Source organism: Cibotium barometz, chromosome 2 (genome assembly GCF_041138505.1).
Source record: "Cibotium barometz isolate CiBa-2024 chromosome 2, ASM4113850v1, whole genome shotgun sequence".
In the NCBI taxonomy this organism is placed as follows: domain Eukaryota; kingdom Viridiplantae; phylum Streptophyta; class Polypodiopsida; order Cyatheales; family Cibotiaceae; genus Cibotium; species Cibotium barometz.
The window spans coordinates 11,669,451-11,692,378 of record NC_141047.1 but is presented as its reverse complement, the minus strand read 5'-3'; the positions used below and the strand labels follow the sequence as shown (position 1 = coordinate 11,692,378).

Genomic DNA, 22,928 nt, shown 5'->3' with positions numbered 1-22,928 from the left:
GTGTGTGTGGCTCAGACGGCTTATGGCTGACTTGGGTGTTGGACAGGAGTCTGCCACCTCTATCTTCATCACTGACAGTCAGAGCGCATTGGCAGTTGCGAGAAACCCAGTTTTTCATGCTCACACAAAGCACATTGAGGTGCATTATCACTATGTCAGGGAGAGACTCTCAGCAGGAGAGATCAGCTTGGCCTATGTGCCAACACAGGACAACCTCGCCGATCTTTTCACAAAGGCGCTTCCTCGTGAGAAGTTCAAAGCTTTCTGCAAAGCTTTGGGCTTGCTCCCCTTTGTGGACTGATCTACTTCAGGCATGGCACTCCCCTATACATGAGTGCCAGCTCTCGTTTACACCATCACTCCCAGGGGGGATTTGTTGCCATATATATATAGGCAGTGATGTGTGTGAACACACTTAGGACCGTCGGGGCACTTTTTCTGTAATAAAGTAGGAACTTTATTCAATAGGGTTAATAATGGGACAAGTCCATGTATAAAAGAGGGGACTTGGACCATGGTTGTAACTTTTGATGATCATTTTTAGAAATGGAAACTCATGTTTCTTGGAGCTCATGGCTTCTTGGCTTGTGGAAGGCTATTTCCATTCTCTTGGTGTGAGAGACTAAACACACTTAGGCATCATGTTTACATGGTGATTACTCATATTTTCATGCATTACATCCCTTCATTCCAATTGGTATCAGAGCTCTTGATTTTGATCATGGGCATGCATGGGTTGTTGGGAAAATTTGCTTGAAAATTTGAGTTTCTTGTAATTTTTTTTCTCATTTTCTTGTAATCCTTGAGTGATTCTTGACAAATCTTCTCTAATCTTGCTTAATCTCATGAAAATGGTGAGCATTTCATGAAAATTGCTTGAATTTTGAGTGATTTTGGCTAATTTTGCCATTTTTGGACCAAATTTTGGACCTCTGGACCAAAAATTTGGGGCAGTCGGGCCAAAACTTAGGGCAAGTGACTAATTGCAATTAACTTTTCTGTTAATCATGATTAGTAATCATCTTCTTCTTCCTCAAGCTTTCCATAGCCATGGGATGCTCTTCCTTTACCCGTTTTGATGCCAAACCTTAGGGTTTTTGTAGAGCTTTCCGAGATCTTTCATTTGAGCCTCTTCTTGCTAATTTTTTTCTCAAGATTTGGGAGCTTTTGTTCATTTCTCCATGGCTGAAAATTGAGCTTGACCTACCTTCCACCATGAACCATATCTTGCAATTGCTAAGCTTACACTTCATAGGCATCTTTGTAAGCATTATCATCTCATGAGTGAGGCAAGAAAGCAACAAACGGCGGGCTGCAGGCTGCCGCCTCAAATCAGCGCTGAAGTTTGGGAGAGGGAGAGCTAGGCTTCACCTAGCTCTACTACCTCAAGACATGGAAGCTTTGCAATAGGGTTTTTAGCTATTATTTGGAGCATATTTTCAAGCCTTATTCAAGCACATAGGAGGTGTATTGTGGCTGCAAATTTCAGAGCAAAAGAGAGCTACGTTTTTCTTCAACAAGAGGCTTCTTCAACATTTTCTACCATTGAAGCTTTCCGGATGACATTGGTGAGTGGTATGATCAATTTCTTGCAAGTTTGAAGCATTTGGTGGAGCTTGGGAATGAATTAGGGTTTTCCACATGAAGAAACCCTAATTTTTAGAAATTAGCCATTAAAGCTTGACCATTCACATGCCAATATTGCTTCTCCATGCATTATTGATGGCAATGGTGAAAGGAATTGATTCCACATGAGCTTGGCCAATTCATAGATCATATTTTTGGAGATTCTCTTCACTTTGATTCAATTGGCATGCCATTGATGGAGTATCAAGTTTACTCAATGCTTTTGGGAGCCATTCATGCTTATCTTTATGCCACATAGATGCCTTGAATCATCTACATAGCCATTCAATGCTATGACTTGCATTTTGGCATAAGAAAGCATAGCTCTTGGATCAATTTTGGGGGATTGAACTCATATTTCACAAGTGTCAATGTGTTGTTGGATGTTGTTGATGTTGGAATTTGTTTGATGGATGGTGAACACTTGGAGTGAGGAGAATGAGCATGAGTTCATGCGTATTGATTCATGAGAAAATTGTAAATGGCATGAGTGATGCCATATACTTGTAAGTGATCTCTTCCATTACATTCACATCATTTTTGTACCTACACTCACCATTGCTACCACTTCAAGTTTTCTAGAATCTAGCAATGTGTGAGGGTACCTTGGCATTGGTTGGAGAGGCCAAGGGGAGAATGTCTTGAACTCTTTGTGCCGTGATTGCCTTGGAAAAGCGGTACAAAGAGGGATTAGGTACACGGAGTGAAGAAATGGCCTCAACCTTCACCTTGGAGGAAAACTTGGTGAAGGGGTGAGAAGGGCTTGGCCGGGAGATCGGCAAGCTTCAACGCGCGTCCTCAACAATCCTCACATCGACTTTATGGATGCATTTGGGCAATGGGGCCCCCTATTCCATCATATTGTGTGGATGTTGCTAATGCCTTGATGGACAAAGATTGCATAAGAGCTTTCATGGCATTGCGGGATGCAAAGAGCATTGTATTTTGATTTCAGAAATTGCATTTTCAGTTGAGATTTGGCTCCATTTACAAAGGAGACTATGACGAAATTTTTCCAAAATCTTGGCTATGCATGGCAATTGAGATTGGTGAAACATTAATTGCAGACCTTGGGATGCAAAGGAAGTGCAAAAGGTGCTAACAAAGGTGCGGGAACAAGCAAGGATCATTGGGGGCACAAAAGGGTCACTTGGGCAAGAAAATTGCAGATTTACAAAACCCTAATTCAGTCCCAAACCTTTTGGACTGAATTAAAGGTGATCATACGAGCTCTTAGTGCTTCCTTAGAGCTACCAAACGAGCCCTTAACCTTTCCGTTTCGATATCTCTTTGGGGTAGAAATTAGGGTTTTTGCAGAAATAGTAAACCCTAATTCAGTCATAGGGGTTTTAAGGTCTTCAAGATCTAATCACATAGGCTCGTAGTACTCATCGAGGGCTTCGATTTGAGCTAAGAAGTTTTGCATTCGGATATTTCTAGCTCAAGTTATGCTCAAAATACTATTTCAGCCTATAACCCTGTAAACCCTAAAACAGAGAATAGTAGCACTTCTCACCTCTTAAGGGTCTTTGTATAGTGGTCTAGTACACCTCATTAGCTCTCCAACAAGCTCTAGACCACTTCAATCGGACATCCCTACCTCAAGTTAGAGCCAAATCTTTGAAACCGATACTTTCCATGGGAACGAGGACAAGAAGGCGACCAAAGCATAACACCTTGACTCCCGACGAGGTAGAGGGAGAAGAAGCAATTATGGAGCAAGGAATCTTTGAAACCGATACTTTCCATGGGAACGAGGACAAGAGGGCGACCAAAGCATAACACCTTGACTCCCGACGAGGTAGAGGGAGAAGAAGCAATTATGGAGCAAGGAATCTTAGATGCTCCGGAAGATACTTGTGGGCATACTTCAAGGGAAGTGCATGAAGAAGTGAATGTTGGAAGTGCCCACAAGCCCACCCCACAAGTGTCACATACCATCCCCATCGATTCGATCATGCAAATGCTGATGCAAATGAATGCGAAGATGGACACGATGGCTACAAGGGTGGAGGTCAATGATAGACTTGATACTATGGCCACAAGGATGGAAGTCTTGGAAGAGAGGGTGGCTCGGCCAATGAGCCAACCTTCATTTGATAATGGTCATGGTGTTTCACATGCAGGCAAGCAATATGGGACAGCTTTTGAAGGCCGTAGGGAAGGTAAGCTACCTATGGCACAAGAGGGTTCTCCCAAAGTAATGCATGAGCATGCCACCAAGAATGCTACTTTTGGATTCATGGCGGATGCACGGAGGCCCCTTGTCAAGGACATGTTTCATTCTTCTTTTCACTCGGGTCCATCTAATTCCAATATGCACATGATTGATGAAGAGGTGGTACTCGATTGGAACCAATTGTCCTTTGCCCAAAGACAAAGGGATGCTCATGAGAAGTGGATGGAGTTACCAAATGACATCAAGAGGGACTACAAAGACTTTGCGCAATTCATGGAATCGTATATGAAGATGCAAAGGTTCAAACCCTCTACCCAACATGACAACCCATCCTACACAGCTTCTAAGGATGTCAAAGACAAAGTCTCACTATCAAAGTTCAAAGGTGATGGATCATCTCCGCAAGAGTTGGAGGAGTGGGCTACTAAGCTTGACACTTATTTCCAACTTTACCCAAAAAGTGAGCGTGATATGGTACAATTTGCTTCCTTACACCTTGAAGATTATGCACATCAATGGTGGAGGCACTTGGTCAAACAAGGGAACACGCCATCAACTTGGGAAGGATTGAAGCGGGAGATGAACTTGGCCTTCATTTCACCCCTAGTGCTTGACCGTTACCATGAAGAATGGTATGAACTTTCTCAAAAGGGGATGATGGTGAGAGATTATATCAAGAAATTTTTGAAGCTTTCAATGTACGTGGAAGGCTTGAGTGAAGACATGAAGATGAAAAAGTTTGTGCATGGGCTTGAACACTTCATCAAGGCGGATGTGTCGGCTCAAAGGCCTAGCTCTCTCAAAGAAGCTATGAGGTTAGCCGAACTCTATGAGCCAAAGTACAAGAGATCTCAGCCCATGACCTTCACCAAAGACACACTCAAACCAACCACTACTTCTTACAATTTTGGGAAAGGTCCTACCTCTACATTACCATCCTCTAATCCAAGAACTCCTACATCATTTGGGGGTGGACAGCCAAAGAATGGGATACATCAATTTGATGCCAAAAGAAGTAGTGACTTCATGAAGAAGAAGCCCTTTCAACCCTTCAAGAAGACTCAAAGAATGGATGATCCAAAGATTGAGGAGTTGAGAAGCAAAGGGCTATGTTTCAAGTGCAAAGAGAGGTGGTCACCCGGGCATGTGTGCAAATCAAAGAAGATTGTGGCCACTATGATCCTCATGGATGAGGAAGAGAACAAGGATGACTCTCATGACATTGAAGAATGGAAGGATTGCAATGAAGAAGCACATGAGGAGTCACTTGAAGACCATTCTTTCATCACGGAGGATGGTGAGTTTCCGTTTGATCCGGGAGGTAGAGTTAAGGAAAGCCTTGTGGATGGAGACATGCCTACAAATGCAGAAATTTCAGCTTGCATATGCTCTATCTCGCAAGAGTTGTTGGCGGGTTGCAAGAACCCAAGCACACTAAGGTTGGTGGGGACCATCAATGGGAGGGTTGCACATATTCTTGTGGATTCCGGGAGCACTCATAGCTTCATCAACTCTAAATCCATCAACTCTCTCAAACTCAACACAAAGAAGACACCTACAACGTTCCAAGTGCAAGTGGCAAATGGGGAAAGTGAGAAGACTAGCTTGGTTTGCCCTTCTACAAAAGTGGTTTTATCCTCTTCATACACTTGGGAAGGTGATTTGGTGGTTTTGGATATGGGTCCCATCGACATTATCATGGGGTGTGATTGGTTGGCTTCACTTGGTGACATTCACATGAACCTTCAACAAGGTTTCATGAGCTTTCTACATCATGGGCAACAAGTGGTACTTGCTGCAAATGCACCTAAGAAGCTCTCTTTGATCACTCCAAGGTGGCTCAAGAAAGAGATTAAGGCTTTTGGCACTATCTATGTGTTACATGTTATCCAAGAGGGGATGGAAGGCAGTGGACAGCACATAGATGAGGAAATGGCAACTCTTCTTAAGGAGTATGAAGATATTTTGCAAGTGCCAAAGAGTCTACCACCTAAGAGGGAGATTGACCATGCCATAGTACTTGAACCGAATGCAAAGGTTGTCAACAAGCCTCCTTACCGTTTGTCTAAGGTAGAAAGAGGGAAGTGGCTAAGCAAGTGCAAGAATTGCTTGCTATGGGTCTTATTCAACCTTCACAATCTCCATTTGCATCTCCCGTTCTCTTGGTGAAGAAGAAGGATGGATCCTTTCGCATGTGCATTGATTATCGTGACTTGAACAAGGTCACAATCAAGAATAGGTATCCCATACCTCGCATTGATGATCTTCTTGATGAGCTCAAAGGGGCAAAGTTCTTCACCAAGATTGATTTGAGATCGGGATATCATCAAATAAGGATGAAGGAAGGTGATGAAGAGAAGACAACATTTAGGACGGAAAGGGGATTGTTTCACTTCATGGTGATGCCCTTTGGTCTTACAAATGCTCCGGCCACTTTTCAAGCATTGATGAATCGGATATTGGCTCCCCTTCTTTTCAAGTTTGTGCTAGTGTTCTTCGATGACATCTTGATCTATAGTAAGAGCAAAGGGGAACATCTATGTCATGTGAAGCAAGTGTTTGAAGTGTTGAGGAAGCACAAGCTTTATGCAAAGGAGAGCAAATGCACATTCATGGTCAATGAAGTGGAATATCTTGGACACTTGGTGGGTGAGAATGGCATAAGGGCTGATCCTAAGAAAGTGGCATGTGTCAAAGAGTGGCCAACACCAAGCAATACAACTCAATTGAGAGGATTTTTGGGATTATCTTCTTTCTATAGAAGATTCATGCAACATTATGCATCCATTGCGGCACCTCTTACCGACTTGCTCAAGAGGGAGGCTTTCTTTTGGGATTCCATTGCCAACAAGAGCTTCAATGAGCTCAAGGAGTTGCTCACTTCAGCCCCTATACTTGTATGTCCGGATTTTGCAAAGACATTTTATGTGAGGGCGGATGCAAGTGGTAGAGGAATTGGGGCAGTTTTGTATCAAGAGCATGGAGTCATTGCATTTGAAAGTAGGAAGCTTACCGAAAAGGAGATGGGGCTTCATGTTTATGAGCAAGAGATGCTAGCCATACTTCATGCCATCAAGAAGTGGCATCACTATCTTTATGGTGCTCATTTCAAGGTGAGAAGTGATCATAGGGTGCTGAAATTTTTCCTCTCCCAACCAAATCTTTCTCCAAAGCAAAAGAGATGGCTGGCCACACTTCAAGGATATGATTTTGAGATATCCTACACACCCGGGAAGGACAATGTAGTGGCGGATGCATTGTCTAGAATGTGGGCATGCGCTACAACTTCAATCATGGAGGTATATAGTGAATGGATCAAGGGGATTCAAGAGGAATACCTCATCAATGAAGGTGCTGCCCATATTTATACCAAATTACAGCAAGGTGATGGTGGAGAGTTTCCTCATTATAAGCTTCACAATGGTCTCTTGTGGTACAAGGGTAAGGTGTATTTAGTTCCTACCTCATTCTACATACCAAAGGTGCTTCATGAGATGCATTCTTCACCACTTTCGGGCCATCTTGGTGTACTCAAAACCTATGATAAAGTGAGCAAGAGTTTTTATTGGAAAGGCATATGGGGAGATGTGAAGAAGTTTGTGATGGAATTTGCTTCTTGTCAAAAGAATAAGGATAGCCATCAACTCCCAAGTGGTTTACTTCATCCATTACCTATTCCGGATGGTAAATGGACTCACATTTCTATGGACTTCATCACGGGTCTACCAAAGACAAAGCATGGATGGGATCAAATATTTGTGGTGATTGATAGGCTTACAAAATCAGCCCATTTCATTGCTTCAAAGACCACTTATGGAGCATCTCATATTGCCAAGCAATTTTTGGAACATGTATTCAAGATACATGGCTTGCCACTCAACATAGTTTGTGATCGAGATACCAAGTTCATGGGGACTTTTTGGAGGTCATTATATGAGAGCTTGGGTACTCAAATCACTCCATCTACAGCCTATCACCCTCAAACGGATGGGCAAACGGAGTGCACAAACAAATGGCTTGAGGTGTACTTGAGGCACTATTGTCATGACATGCAAACATCTTGGGATGAGTGGCTTTATCTTGCTGAATTTTGCCATAATTCAAGCAAGCATTTGAGTATTGGCATGTCACCATTTGAGGCTCTCTATGGATATCAAGTACATGTGCCATCGATAGCCTTCCGTGAAGACAAAGTGGTCAATCCATTGGCAAAAGAAGAGTTGGAAAGAATGAGACAGCTTCTTCAACTTTGCAAGGACAATATGAAGAAGGCTCAAGATGTCATGAAGGCTAAGGCGGATGTTCATAGAAGGGATGTGGAGTTTGAAGAGGGTGATTATGTGCTATTGAAGCTTCCCAAGAGTCGGCATAACACTCTCAAAGGTGTAACCAACTCAAAATTGGCTCATAGGTATTATGGACCATACTTGATTATCAAGAGGGTTGGTGATTTGGCCTACAAGTTGGATTTGCCTTCTTCGACAAGGATCCATAATGTGTTTCATGTATCTAACCTTAAGAGGTTTATGGGATCTTTGCCTCAAGAGATGGAAGAGCTTCCACCCATGAATGAAGAAGGTGAGATCATTTATGAGCCGGAGAGGGTTATTGGTAAGAGGACAAGAGAGTTGAGGAATCGGAATATTGATGAATACCTTGTCAAATGGAAGCAATTACCCATGGATGAGGCTACTTGGCAATCATTGGAGTATGTCCAACAACATGGCTTACTTGTGGATGACTTTCCGTGACCAAGTGGTATGGTTTACTTGAGCAAATTGGGTAATATGAGGAGAAGTATACATGCTGTAATTTCTGGATAGCTTTGGGAAGGTCTACTATTGGGCCTATTTTTCTACTCCAACAAGCTTCATGGCATATCCTAATGAAGGATTATGATGTGGGCTACATATGGCTGAGTGTACATATCATTTTCAGCCCAATATATGGAGTCTAAATGAAGGATTTTCAAGGGTCTTCATCGACTAGAAGGGCTGTCATAACAGTCCCACTCATACACATTGGGCTTGAAGCTTTGTGGACTTGTACGCATCCAAATTTTCATTGTATATGTGCTTTGGATGTACTTGAGAACTCTTAACCACTTCCCATCGATTACATTAGAGTCTCATACTTTGAGATTGTACATGTTATTGATTTTGAGGACAAAATCTTTGGGAAGGGATGGTTTGTAATAAAGTAGGAACTTTATTCAATAGGGTTAATAATGGGACAAGTCCATGTATAAAAGAGGGGACTTGGACCATGGTTGTAACTTTTGATGATCATTTTTAGAAATGGAAACTCATGTTTCTTGGAGCTCATGGCTTCTTGGCTTGTGGAAGGCTATTTCCATTCTCTTGGTGTGAGAGACTAAACACACTTAGGCATCATGTTTACATGGTGATTACTCATATTTTCATGCATTACATCCCTTCATTCCATTTTCCCTCTTTAGGAGGTTTTTTCCCCCCGGCTTGTATATACGCCCATCATACTAGGGCTAACTTATCTTTTGTATATTGACACAATCTAATACAGTTTGTGTTGTGTGCATTCTTGCTTCTTCTTCTCCAAGCTTTGTGTGCTTTCCTGCAACCCTAATTCCAACAGATGATGTGAAGTTATGTTAGTTTTACTATGTCTACATTAGAAAAAAAAGAGCTGGGGCGGCAGACTGGGGAGTTCTGTGCACACTCCCTAGTTTGCCCCAGCTTTTTTTAATTATATATAGTAATTTTGCTTTGCTGAGTAGCAAACCCATTGCAGCGAAAATAGCAACGTATTTAGCAGCGATATAGCCCCGACATCTCCATACCCTTCTAGTTATAAAAGCGCTGCTATTTTCGTTTTGCTAAACCCTCATTCTGTTATAGTGTGTGACATAAAATAGATAGTTTCTAGTCAAGGACTAATGTGCAACCTAACTAATTAAAATGTTGTAATCATCAAATACCATCTTGTTAACCCAAGGTTAACTTAAACAAGTGACATGCATCAATGCACACACTCAGAAAGAATATGTGCAATAGTCATGGCTGAACATGAGCTGTCTATAATGAGCCAAGAGCTGCATGCAAAAGTAGTGGAAAGTCACTAAAGGATGTACACACATGATGGGCAGTACCTAAAAGATCCTTGTTCACCCTCATTTATGTGTTATCCACCCAAGCATGAATTAATAACTTATTCCAATCATTGTAATTTTCCACATAATTACACTTAATGATGTACTCAAGGAATGATCACCTAGCCAAGTGAAAGATCCGCCATCCACTAAATGTGTGATTAGAGTAGCTTAGATAAGGTTAGATAATCAGTGGGCACCCAATCAGTTATTAACTGTGGATGATCAAACTTATAACTCCCTTGTATATAAGTGAATTTCTCTAATGGGAAAGGGACATTCCCTTTAGTGTTGATTGAGAGTGTGTGACAGGGATTTAATATTCACGTGATCGCAAGATTTTTTGTGATAATAACACATGTGAACAAGTTATTCACATGTTCTCATGTTACCGTTCACAAAATAACAGGTCACTTGCCATTTGGGAACCCCTTAAAAGCTTGGCTACACATGGGAATAAGCTATTCACATGTTCTCATGTTACCATCTTCACATAATAGCAGGTCAGTGGCCACCTAAGAAGATTTTTTATGCCCGACAAAGATAATTTTTTTAGGCCCTTGTGAAAGCTTTGTGAATATAACATGTGATCACAAGATTTTTTATGTTATTAACATATGTTATTAACATGTTCACATGTTCTCGTTTACGTCAGTGAAATCAATTGCCTTTATGCAATGGATCATCATCTTACAATTGAGAAACTGGGGAGTCCCAAGCTGTATGTAAAAGTCTCTTGTGGGCAGGAGGTGGATCTTCTTAAGTGCTAGCTAGAATTTGTGTAGTTGTATCTTCTATGAGATGGCAAGTAAGCAACCGAGAGGAAACCAAGTTCTCAACAACATGTGAAAGGTGATCTCTCTTCACTTGGTTAGCTATGTGCTAGTAGTGAGTGTGGTGGGTTCAAGATTTACACACACCTCAACTACATATAGTAAATATTAAAAGAGAATGCCCAAAGAAAGAACTTTTAATCTAGTGCCCCACTACATAAGAACCCTATCACATGCTATATGGCTTTGTAAAATAACTCATTTGTAATGAAGTAGATTTGGTATGCACATGCACATAGGGGATGGGGCCTAGGCACTTAAGGCTTAGGGTTATTTACATGTGTACTTTTGGGGGCCTTGGGCTATATTAGGCATCATGGACATTACACCCTTTTTTCCCCTTTTACGATATAGATATGTATGTCCTCTTGGAACTTATGCCCAAGATTTCATGGTGACCTTCACTCATGTCTAGACTTCCATGTAAACATCTCGTGTCTCTAGACTCCATGTTAATGAGTCTCCCCTTTCCTTCCTTCTTTCATTGGTATCAGAGCTTGATCTTTGATCCTAATTTAGGTTTTTCTAATCTTGGATTAGTGAAATCCTAAAATTTTAAAAACTTTAAATTTCGTGTTTTCTTGTACTTTCTTGCCATATTTAGGAGTTTCAACCATTTTCTGGATTACATCTTGGTTTTTATCTTGGTGTTGTGATTAGAGAGTGATTTGATCCTTAATCATTTTTAAATTAATTTTTACGTAGTTTCAAATTTGCTAATTTCTTGATTTTGAGTAATCAACAATTAAATTTATGTTAATCATTTTCAAATTTCTATTAATCAGTGTTTCCAGAAACCATAATACACTTTACTGCTTAATTTCTTGAATTTCTTGATCTTCTTTATTTTGATTTCTTAAAATTTTTTGGATTCTCGAAATTAGGGTTCCCAAAAATTTTAGAAATCGGTTTTGAGTGATTTATGTGTAATCTTACTTAGGGAGCAGAATTTTTCCAAGATTAATCCTTAGAGCCCTTATTTCTTCAAGATTGAAACCCCATATTGCCAATTTTTTGTGTTCTTGACGGAATACTGCAAGAAGAAGGTTGTTATGTAAAATCATAGTGTAGTTTCAAGAAAGTGTGCAGAATAGAGTTGCACAATATAGTTTGCTATGTAATTTCAAGTGTAAAGTTAAAGATTTAAGTGCAGAGTTGAAGGATAGTGAAGATTTGTTTCAAGATTAGTGCAGAACTAAAGATTCAACTACAGAGTGCAAGATTGGTGCAAAGATTCATAGTTGTGAGTGATATTGTCAAAATCCTACATATTCTTTGGATTTCTTTACTATATGTTACAGTTCTTGTTGAATTCTTGTAGCAAAACAATTGAAAATACTAAGAAATGGTTGAAGCGCCAAGAAATGTTTGTAAAGAAGGATTAAATTGCAGTGGTTTGTGAAGATTATCCTCAGATGAGATTGTTTATAATCTAATGGACTGGTACTAATCTTTAAAGATTAGTATTAATCCTATGGAAGTTTAAGTAAACAAGTCATGGAAGTACCTAGGCTCCATTCCCCATGTGCATGTACATACCAAATCTATTTCATTACACCGTTATCCTCCACTTCCATCACTTAAAGTACTCTACTAAATAAGGTAACGAAATGTTTCCTGAATTTTAAGCTCTAAAGAGAAATTCATATAACCTCCCTATAATAGCTTGAGTATAGTCTTTTTTCATTTTACTCATGCACCCATGCACTTCCTAAGCATTAAAGTAACCAAAATGATTGCATTCATGTATGATGGATATGTTCTTGTGTAAGGAGACTATGAGAGGATTCCAATGTATCCAATAACTTGAGCATCCACCTTAACATCTTTAAACTTTTGTAGGTGCACTTTTGGTGCCCTCTTTGGAATTACATCGTTGATGAGAGCAATCATCATTAGTTTATCTAACTATGGTCATAACTACATCATCATGTTTCTTTGTAGCAATATTGAGAATAAATTATAGAGGAGATAAACTATAAAAAAATAAATTTATACCCCAAAACTAGATAAGCTTTAAAAAACTAAATTTCTACTCCAAAAGAAATATATTCTAGCTATAATTGAGGTTAGTGAAAAAAATCAATAAGATTACAAGAAATGATTAAAAATATTACTCACTAAGAAACCATAATCATAGTGGCCCAAGCATCCTAGTTCAAAGTTACACAAGCAAAGAGAAATGCAAACACACCAAACATTTGTTGAACCCATTGATGTTGAAGAAAAGGGAGAGGTTGTACTCTTTTGTTTCTATTCATGGGACTCATGTGTAACCATTATAGAAATGATGGGCCTCTTCAAAACAATTGAATAGACTACTAGACATATTAACTCATTATGTCATCATTATCATCTTCTTGTTGTTAATGGAAAGTTGTCCTTTTTTTATAGCTCACTGTCCACCTAAACCTTTTTTTACTTTTCTCCATATTCCCTTGAGATTACAATTTTAAGGCAAATGACATGTTCCTTGGAAATTACATTCTTAAGGGGAGACTTATGGGAGTAATGCATGGAGTTGGGGATCCATGTATTATAGCATAGGGTGGGAAGGGAACTTGAAGTTCTCTTAGAATCCTTTAGGGAAGCATGATTTACCCTTGATTGGGTGTGTTCCCTATTTTTGGCCTAGTTGATAAAGTTGGAAATGCCAAAGGTTGCCTTGGGTTAAGGGACAAGGATAGTATGTTGCAAATTGCATCAACTATAACACTTAGATGTCTTGATATTTGATAATCATTGGAAATATGCACAATAAAATTCTTTCTTTGGTTTCAATTGAGGGCATCCTAAGCTTATTTGGTTTTGGTAGTAAAATCCCACCAAACTATCTGATTCTCTTATTGGGTACATATGGATTTGACCTTATGGATGTCTGATGCCAAGCACTACTTGCACCATTTGATATACTAAGGTAATAGCTGAATCTTAAACTATCTTCCCATTTAAAACTAGACGGTCCTTACCTTGAAGGGCTCACTTTATATGTGAAACATGTAAACTTACCTTGAAAGACTCACTTTATACATATAAACTTAATGCACGAAGAGGGGTTTTCAAATTAAGGAGCTTACATATCCTTTACATGCGAGAGGGGATTAAGGAAATAGTTGTGTAATGAAAGTTTTCCATGTGAGGGGGTTTAGCTCAAAATCTAAACACGTATGCACACAAAAAATGAGGTAAAAATGTGTGTTTTAAAACGTACAATAAAAGTAAAAAGTAGGGGTATTTTAAATACATACTTGCAGGCAGACAGAACCTATATGATTTTAATAGAGTGACCTTGTCGAGGTCTTCCTTTTTTTTAATTTGCCTTAGATGCCGATGTTCCAATGGAACTTCTAACAACATCCCTCTTGGTTTCTCTTTTAAAGTAAACATCCATGAAGAGAAATTGTATTATTTACTAGTGCTGACAACCTTATAATACTACTTGATCCATAGTCAATCTAAAAAGATTAAAAAAAAAACTACCCTTGTGGCTTTAAGAGGGTCTTCATATAGTAGTTTCTAAGAAACACACACATGCTCTCTATCTATCTCTCTCTCTTCATAGCTCTCTTTGTCTGAGACACACACACACACACACACACATGCTCATCCTCTATCTATCTATCTCTCTTCATAGCTCTCTTTGTTTGAGACACACACACTATAGTAGTTTCTAAGATACGCACACACACACACGTGCTCTCTATCTATCTCTCTCTCTTCATAGCTCTCTTTGTCTTTTCAAAAAAAGCACATTAAGTTCAAAGTATCTAGGCATTCTACCTCAAAGGTACATAAGGAAAGAGAAGGGGTATTCTAATTAGAAACAAATATAGTCAATATAGTGGCCCAAGCATTCTACTTCAAAGTTATACAATGAAAGAGAAATTCCACGCATAGAACAAGCATTTGTTAAAGGTCCCATTTGTGTCTAAGAAAAGGGAGAAGTCATCCTATGTGCTTATTAGTCATGTGACTCATTTGTATCCACCATTGTACAAATAATTGCTCTTCAAACTACTTGAATAGACCTCTAGACAAGACTCGTTTTTGACTATGTCATCCTTATCTTCTTGTTGTTAAACATGGAAGGTTGTCAACTTTTATGGCTCACCTAAAAGCTTTTTCCAAGCTACCTAACTTTCTCCATAATCCATTAATGAAATCATAATTTTTAAGGGAAATTGCATGTTCCCTTGATCATTTACAATTTGAAGGGGAGACTTGTACTTATTGCCTCCCTGCAATACCTTCTATATAGCCCTTTTCTTCTTCTTTCTTTTTTCTCTCACATCATCATGGCGCACACATGTGCTTACGTAGCGTAAGAGTAATGAAAAAACGATTGACGTTACATAGGGTAAAGTAGTGAAAAAACGATTGACTTTAGCTGTGTCGGCTAACCTATAGATGTGGAGTAACTTTTCAAAATGTGGAGGTATTTGTACCTTCAAGCTTTAAATTTAAAATGATTTTTCAAAATATCCAGGTGCAAACTATACGAAACTCAGGTTCTTTTGGAAGAGTGAAGTTGTGGAGGGGGAGCCTATGGGAGGATTTTTATAGAAGTACTCAATACTGGTTAATGGCTCTCCAAATTTTGAAGGTGCGTTTTTGATAATTGTTGGAAGTCGTTATCAGTTCTTCTAGTACTTGTACCTGGTTTCATCATATGGTCTACATGTTTCTTGGATGTAATACAAGAATGGTCCGCCGACAGGGACAAATCGTTGCCTGCCATCCTTATCGTCTCATGGGCCACCGTCCACTTTTGAGCAGTCTTGACGCCAATGTCCGGCCACACATGGCACCGTAGACAAGTGTGGGGGGGGGCGGGCCATTGCGGAGACCCCGCCCGCACATCCGTACGCGTGTCCTTTCAAGTTGCACGTGATCGTATGGACAGCTCATAGCCACGCCAACCATGCGCGGCCCGCCTAGCTGCCCATGTGACTTGGCTCTGCCAACTACCCCCCGTACAAACACGCTACATAAGCTTCTTCTTCCCGAGGAGTCTTTTCATTCGTATCCTAATTCACATGGCCAACAAGCCTTTGCCCATCTCCTCTGTTAATCATATCTCCTTGCTCTGCTCCTCTGTGCAGAGGTCGGTGGCCTTCTATGAAGGCGTTCTCGGCTTCGTCCCCATCAAGAGACCCGGATCCTTCGCCTTTGATGGAGCATGGTGAGAGCTCACAAGCTGTGTTTTCTAACAGAATATAGCTTCTCTCGTTTATTGACCTTCGATAATAATATAATTCTCATGGCTCTCCTTAAAGACCAAATGCATTTTGTGTAAATGCTTGTGTAGGCTTTTCAACTACGGCATGGGAATCCACTTGATTGAAGCTCCCAACTCTGCAACGCTGCCCAAGAAGACGGAGATTAATCCCAAAGATAATCACATCTCTTTCCAAGTAAGATAACATTTGTTGAACTTAGCATCAGCTGGTTAATAACCATATTTCATGGATGGATGGTGGTGGTGGTGGTGGTGGTTGATGAATTAATGGTGGTGGGGGTGGTGCAGACAGAGTGCCAGGACATCGGGGAGGTGGAGGAGCGGCTGAGAGAGCTGGGAGTGCCGCATGTGCGGGTGCAGGTGGAGGAAGCGGGCATCCTGGTGGACCAGATCTTCTTCCACGACCCCGACGGCTTCATGATCGAGGTCTGCACGTGCGACAACTTGCCGCTCGTGCCGCTCAAACGATCGCCATCCGCTCACTCCCTGTGCTCCAGGGCCACCAACAAGTGTTCCCAGCAGTACGCCCGACGCCCGACGCCGTCGACCCTCGGCGGCGCTCTGGCTGACCTTCGCAAAAACACCTGATTCTTAGTGCATTTGCTTAGGCGTCCCCCAAAATAATATCCTTCATGACAGGCTTTGCATCAATGAAGCCGATGGTATTATTTATGCTGGTTTCAAAGATTCGTGGTATTGTTTATGTTGGTTTCAAAGGCTCGTTAGTCACCTTTGATGGTAGTTATCGGATTCCACTCTTTTCTAATAGAATTTTGTTTTTACATCATCTGGTTTCCTGAGTTTTTTAATTGTGAAAAGTTAGCTTAAGTTTCCACTTCGGTTTGCCACCCCCAAAAGCTACCTTGTCATGCTTAAATTTGGTAACCCATACATTTGTGAGTCGATTTGGAACTTTGGATCGTCTGTCTTCAAGGTTTGTTCAAATTTCCTAATCTTCCAAGCTTATTAATCATCCAAGTTTCAAAATGATTCAATCACATCCAAAATTTATTCAAAGTTGTTGCCCAAATTCCAAAACATCTAGCATTGCTTTTTGACGGGTGTCATGACTATTTTTGAGCATTCTTGCTGTAAAATACTCGTAAAATTTTAAAATGGTTGTAAAAAATTATGCTCTAATACACAAAAACTTGTTATATTTTACCAAACCAATCAATTTTGAAGGGCAAGGTTGGCTATCAAAAATCAAGCCTGATCTCAATCCTATCCAAAATGCACCTTAGAACTTAGTAGTCAATTTGAACCTTTGCATTATTTTTCAAGCTCCTTTAAACATTTCCCAAATTCCACAATGTCTCAATCCTAACCAAAAAGCATCCTAGACTTGTGTCCACTTAGAAGTTGGCACTACTAAGTATATGCCCTTATTTATTCTATCTAAAATAAGTAGGTGACCTTACTTTATAGACATAATAATTTAAATAATTCTATATATATGCTCTACACACTACAAAGTATCTTATATCAGGAACACTTGTGAAGAGTATCTTGTATCAGTAACACTTGTGACTCTTTATTCGTAAGTTGCATGTTTAATTACATGTAAAGTGCATTACTATTTGCTACATTGACACACAATCAATAACTATGGGCCACATGTGGGTGAACACACACATATAAATACCTCTTGTGCCATATATCTCGTGAAACCCTACACCTTGACCTTATGCTTCATGTTGACACTTTTTCATTTTTAAAAGGTGTCATCTTTGCAAACTTGCCTTTTTTTCTCTTAGGCATCAAAGGAAGCCAAAAATTTCCATGCAACTCTAAATGGGCTTCAAATTTAAGCCCTCCTCAAGAGATTTTTGGAGTCTCCCATTCGAGATTTTATCAAGCATGTCAGATACCCCACAAGATTTTCCCAAACATGAAAAGGATGAAGCCTTCAGTCTTGCAACTAATATCTAGAGCATGCAACACGCAGCCGTACTCAATTGGTGTTGATAATAGCTAAATTTAATTTTTTATGTTCACTTAGCCAAATTGGCTCTAGGCTTTTTTTTTCATTACCATTAATAATCTCACTATTTTTTATTTTATTTATGGTTGAATAAATGAATTTAAAATTGATAAATTTTAAATATTTATAATTTATAATAATCCATAAAATATTAATACTTAATTATTTTTAATATCTTTTATAAATAGTAAATACAAGTGCCATTCTAATGACTAGTCCATGAGATTACTCAAGACTACGTATCTACCATGAGGTACACATTGGAGGCAATAGAAGCCCTACATAAAGCATCACAACAAATACTCATAGGTGTGGTTGAAAATACAAACTTATATGCCATCCATGCTTGTAGGGTGACAATCCAAGACAAGGAATCAGGCAGTAAAGACAGTTAAAGAACGCGTTGGAAGCTTTAATATATGATCATTGTATAGATAAATACAAATCAAAAAGCACAATTTATATTATACCATATTTTTATTTCACGATCGTGGTATATCGAAGATGCTATATAATGATTGTGGTCGCATGCACATATCATGAACGTGCTATATCATGATACTACTAAAGAAGCACAAACGTGACATGCCACGATAGTCACAGTTATAGATAGAAGCATGAACTTGCTATATCATGAGAGTGCTACAAAATATGCTATATCACTATAGTGCAAAAAAAGCATGAACGTGCTATACCACAATTTAGTGCTATAGAAGTAAGAACGTGTTATATATATAGTAGAACATGAACGTGCTATATCATGATAATTATTATATATATTTACCATGGACATGCTGTCTACCACAATCGTGGCACATAAATGTTTAATTTAAATTCATTTATTTTTAATGATTTATTTACGTTTATATATTTCTGTGATGTTCTTTTTTATACATATTGTTTATAAAATTTTGATGATTTTTTAACTAAGTCTTAGGGGTGAGAAAAACTCTAGAGTGAGATAACCTAGCTCCTGGGAGTCAAAGTGGCAAAAGCAATGCAAAGGGATACAATAACATAACATTCTTTTTATTTGTCAAGATCAAATGAGGTAGCATAAAAAATGACATTATGTGTCTCAAATATAAGTTTACAAAAGATATATAGAGACGCATATGTCATTTAACATTTTATCGAGCGTGGAGTGGGAAAGTCAAAGACCCCACAAAATTTCCAAACAAGAAAAGGATGAAGTCTTCAAATGTGTAACTAATATCGTAGGGCACTTGAGCCTATAAAGCAACATGTAGCTCTACTTAATTAGTTTTGAAAATAGTCGAATTTAATTTTTTATGTTCATTTAGCCAAATTGGCAGTAGGCTTTCTAATTTTTTTCATTACCATTCATAATCTCAATCTTTTTATTTTATAAATATGGTTGAATAAAAAAATTTAAAATTGATAATATTTAAATATCTTCATAATTAAAAAAACAATAAAATTTAAGGCTACTCAAGAGAGTTATTGGATTCTCCCATTTGGCATTTTATCAAGCGTGGAGTGGGAGAGTTTGAGGTCTCGCAAGATTTTCCCAAACGAGGAAAGAATGAAGCCTTCAAACGTGAAACTAATATCTTGGGGCTCTCGAGCATGCAACATGTGGATCCACTCAATTGGTCTTGATAATAGCCGAATTTATTTTTTTATTGATTTAGATAGGTTCACCATAAACTTTAGGGGAACATTAAAGTTTTAGTAGTGTTTTGCAATGGTGGATGTTGGGGCATTTTAATCCTGTAGTGAGCAATGGAATTTCATGCTGTTGGTGAGCAATGAAATTTTGCTGCTATTTCCATTGTCAACATGGTAAAAATGCTACTAAAAGCAGCAAAATTTCACTTGTTGTTTTCACTTCTATTGATATTGAACGTAGTGAAATTTTATTGTCTAAGCACAGCAACCTACCAAAAAGTGTACTCCCACTTATTTTGTCCCCGCCCACTGCCGAAAGATAATGTCATTAAAAATGTATTTTGCCTCTTTGGATTTTGTGTAGATAGGTATCTATTCCATCTCTTCCACCTCTGTCATCCTATGCTTAAGCAAGGTATGTGCTCTTAATCTCCCTCTCCTATGCATAGGAGCTTTCTATGAAAGCTTCATCTCCATCTCCATCTCCATCTCCGTCTCCATCTTCCTTTCCTATGCATATAAGCTTTCCATGAAAGCTTCATCTTCATCTCCATCTTCCTTTCCTATGAAAACTAGCTTTCCATGAAAGCTTCTCTTTTCCCACTCTTGTAAGGTATTCCCCTCTCTCTTGAAGTTTAACCTTAATTAACCCTAGCTCTTATATATAAAAACCCAATAGAGAGATTTGATGGAATGCTCTCATTCAAAGCTCTCTATTAAGGTTTTTATTAGAAACTAGAGTAAGGGTTTTGCATAAGCCATAAGATTTCTATTAGGATTAGGGTTAGAGAGACTTCTCCTCCTCTTCCCTTCTCCCCTTGCTCTTCTTCTCTTCCACTTCTCATGTAATAAAATATTGTTTACTACTAATTTAATGTTGTATACTTATTTTTTTCCATCTTGGTTTGATTTTGTAGGGTCTCCTTCTACATCTTCAAGTGAAGACTTACAAGCCTCATAAGGTAGGAGATCTGTCTCTTTTAACTTGTGTTTTTTGTTGGTTTTTGATATTTTTATATATTTTAAGATTTATTTATATTTAGGGCTTATCCATAAGTCTTAACCTCATGCATGAGATTGATGTATTAACCTAATATATGTGGCTTAGGCTAATGCATGAGGCTCAAGCTTATGTGTTAGCCTCACGCATGAGGCACATGGATTAGCCTAATGCATGTGTCTTAGGGAAATGCAATAGGCACTACAACACACCGTTTTTTAGTAGCGTTTTTTGGAAGGAAAATATTGGGGATCTATTGCTACTCTCTAGCACTTTTTCGCTACTAGGAAGTGCTTTCAGTAGCGAAATATCGCTGCCCAACAACGAAAAAATGATGCTATACTATAAAAATATCCCGCTTTTTGCCGCTTCTTTTGTCACCGCGTAGTTTTATCTTTTGAATATAATAAACTTGTACTCTGAGTTTTTTTTTGCAGGTTTTTACCTTGGCTATCACTTCTATCTCTCCTACCCTATACTCCTCAAGCTCAAGCAAGGTATGTCTACTATTTTCATTCATCTCCTATGCAAACAAGCTTTCCATGAAAGCTATCTTTTGAGTATTTCCTTTCTCTTTTCTCTCTTTTAAGTTTTTTTTTCTTCTTTTTTCCTTCTTCTTTTTCCCTAATTAAGAACTCTCCATTAAAGCTTCACATGGTAAGAGATGTTGAATTTTCTTAATACTTTGGCAAGCATGGCAAGTAAGTACATTCCTAAACCCTAAACCTCTTTGTTTTTGCAAAACTAATTCTCACTTGTGTTAGTTTTATTGTGTTTTAGGATCATGTAACTAGAAACAATATTGGTGCAAATGTCCATTCCGGTAGCCTTATGAGTTTCTATGCATAGAAGCTCATGCAATTACCTCATGAGATTCTATGCATAGAAGCTCATGAAAATGCCTCTATACATAGAGGCATAGAAGCTCATGCAAATGCCTTTATACATAGAGGCCTCAGTGTATAGAAAAGATTTTGTAGGGTCTCCTTCTACATCTTCAAGTTAAGACCTACAAGCCTCATAAGTTAAGAGATGTCTCTCTCTTATCTTGTGTTTTTTTTGTTTTTTATTTTTAAATATATTTTAAGATTTAATTATGTTTTAGGTCTTATGCATAAGGATTAATCTCATGCATGAGGCTCATGTATTAATTTCTAATGCATGTGGCTTAGGATAATGCATGAGGCTCATGTATTAATATCATGCATGAGGCTTATGTATTAACCTAATGCATGTGGCTTATGATAAAGCATGAGGATTCCGCTTATGCATAGCCTCATGCATAAGTCTCATGGATTAGCCTAATCCATGTAGCCTAGGCAAATACATTAGGCATGCATGGATAAACCTTACGCATAAAGGCTATGCATAGCCTTTATGCATAGAAGCTTATACATAAGCCTTTATACATAGAAACTCATGAGGATTTATCCATAAGCCTCTCTGCTCAGGCTTATGCATAGAGACTCATGAGTTTCTATGCATAGAAGCTCATGAAAATGCCGTATGAGCTTCTATGTGTGCTTTTATGCATAGAAGCTCATGCAAATATCTCTATGCATAGTGGAAGAAAGGAGCATCTAGATTATCCTAGATCTAGCCTAAGATTATCCTAATTAGCTTGGATTAGGAAAATCAAGAGAGATTAGCACTAAGGAGCATGGGAAGTAAATGTAATGAGTATCACAAGATGTCAAAAAGGTACAATACTCTTAGAGCACATGCCTTTTATACTCCCAAGGCCCATGTGCCCTAATCCCACATGTAAATGACACTAAGCCCATGTGCCTAGGCCCATCCCATGTGCATATGCATCCTAAGAATACTTTGTTACAAACCATCCCCTCCTAACATGATTTCATCCTCAAAATCGAAGGGTGGTCATGCCCAAAGAAAAGACATATACAAGTGGCTATGTACAAAAGCCAAAAATCACATGTATGACTAAATGTCAATGTAGCGGAAGACCCATACATGAATCATATGATCCCCATGGTCAAATGGAAAGGATAAAGGGCTCCCGTCGATGATGAGGCTATCTATGCAACCGCCTGGATCGAAAGGAAATCCGAGGCATGCAAAATCCATTGCAATGGTCCCACGATAATCTGGTGAAAGTGGAGCGGATAAGGAACCACTATTGATGATGAAGCTAGTTGAGTATCCTCCGGGATCAAAGGGATATGTATGGTGGTATACATCCCGAACCGTCAAAGATAAGATGATAGTAGCTCCTGGGTCAAAAGGAAAGCTCAACTCCGAAGCCAAAGTAATGGTAGCTCTTGGATCAAAAGGAAAGCTCAACTCT

The 22,928-nt window shown here is 38.9% G+C and overlaps 1 protein-coding gene across 1 annotated transcript; it reads left to right on the top strand.

Annotated features, from left to right (window-relative positions):
* Positions 1–15,773: 15,773 nt before the first annotated feature.
* Positions 15,774–16,786, top strand: LOC147640643 (glyoxylase I 4-like). The gene is made up of 3 exons (XM_086813785.1): positions 15,774–15,947; positions 16,074–16,179; positions 16,293–16,786. Exons 1-3 carry the CDS (start codon positions 15,802–15,804, stop codon positions 16,590–16,592), a joined length of 552 nt encoding a protein of 183 aa, XP_086669911.1. The 5' UTR covers positions 15,774–15,801; the 3' UTR covers positions 16,593–16,786.
* Positions 16,787–22,928: the final 6,142 nt, after the last annotated feature.

Bases quoted from the DNA above. Each gene is read 5' to 3' on its own strand.
- LOC147640643 (XM_086813785.1), top strand. From the start codon at position 15,802: ATGGCCAACAAGCCTTTGCCCATCTCCTCTGTTAATCATATCTCCTTG. The intron at 15,948-16,073 runs GTGAGAGCTCAC...ATGCTTGTGTAG, and splicing joins TTCGCCTTTGATGGAGCATG to GCTTTTCAACTACGGCATGG. The intron at 16,180-16,292 runs GTAAGATAACAT...GGGGTGGTGCAG, and splicing joins ATAATCACATCTCTTTCCAA to ACAGAGTGCCAGGACATCGG.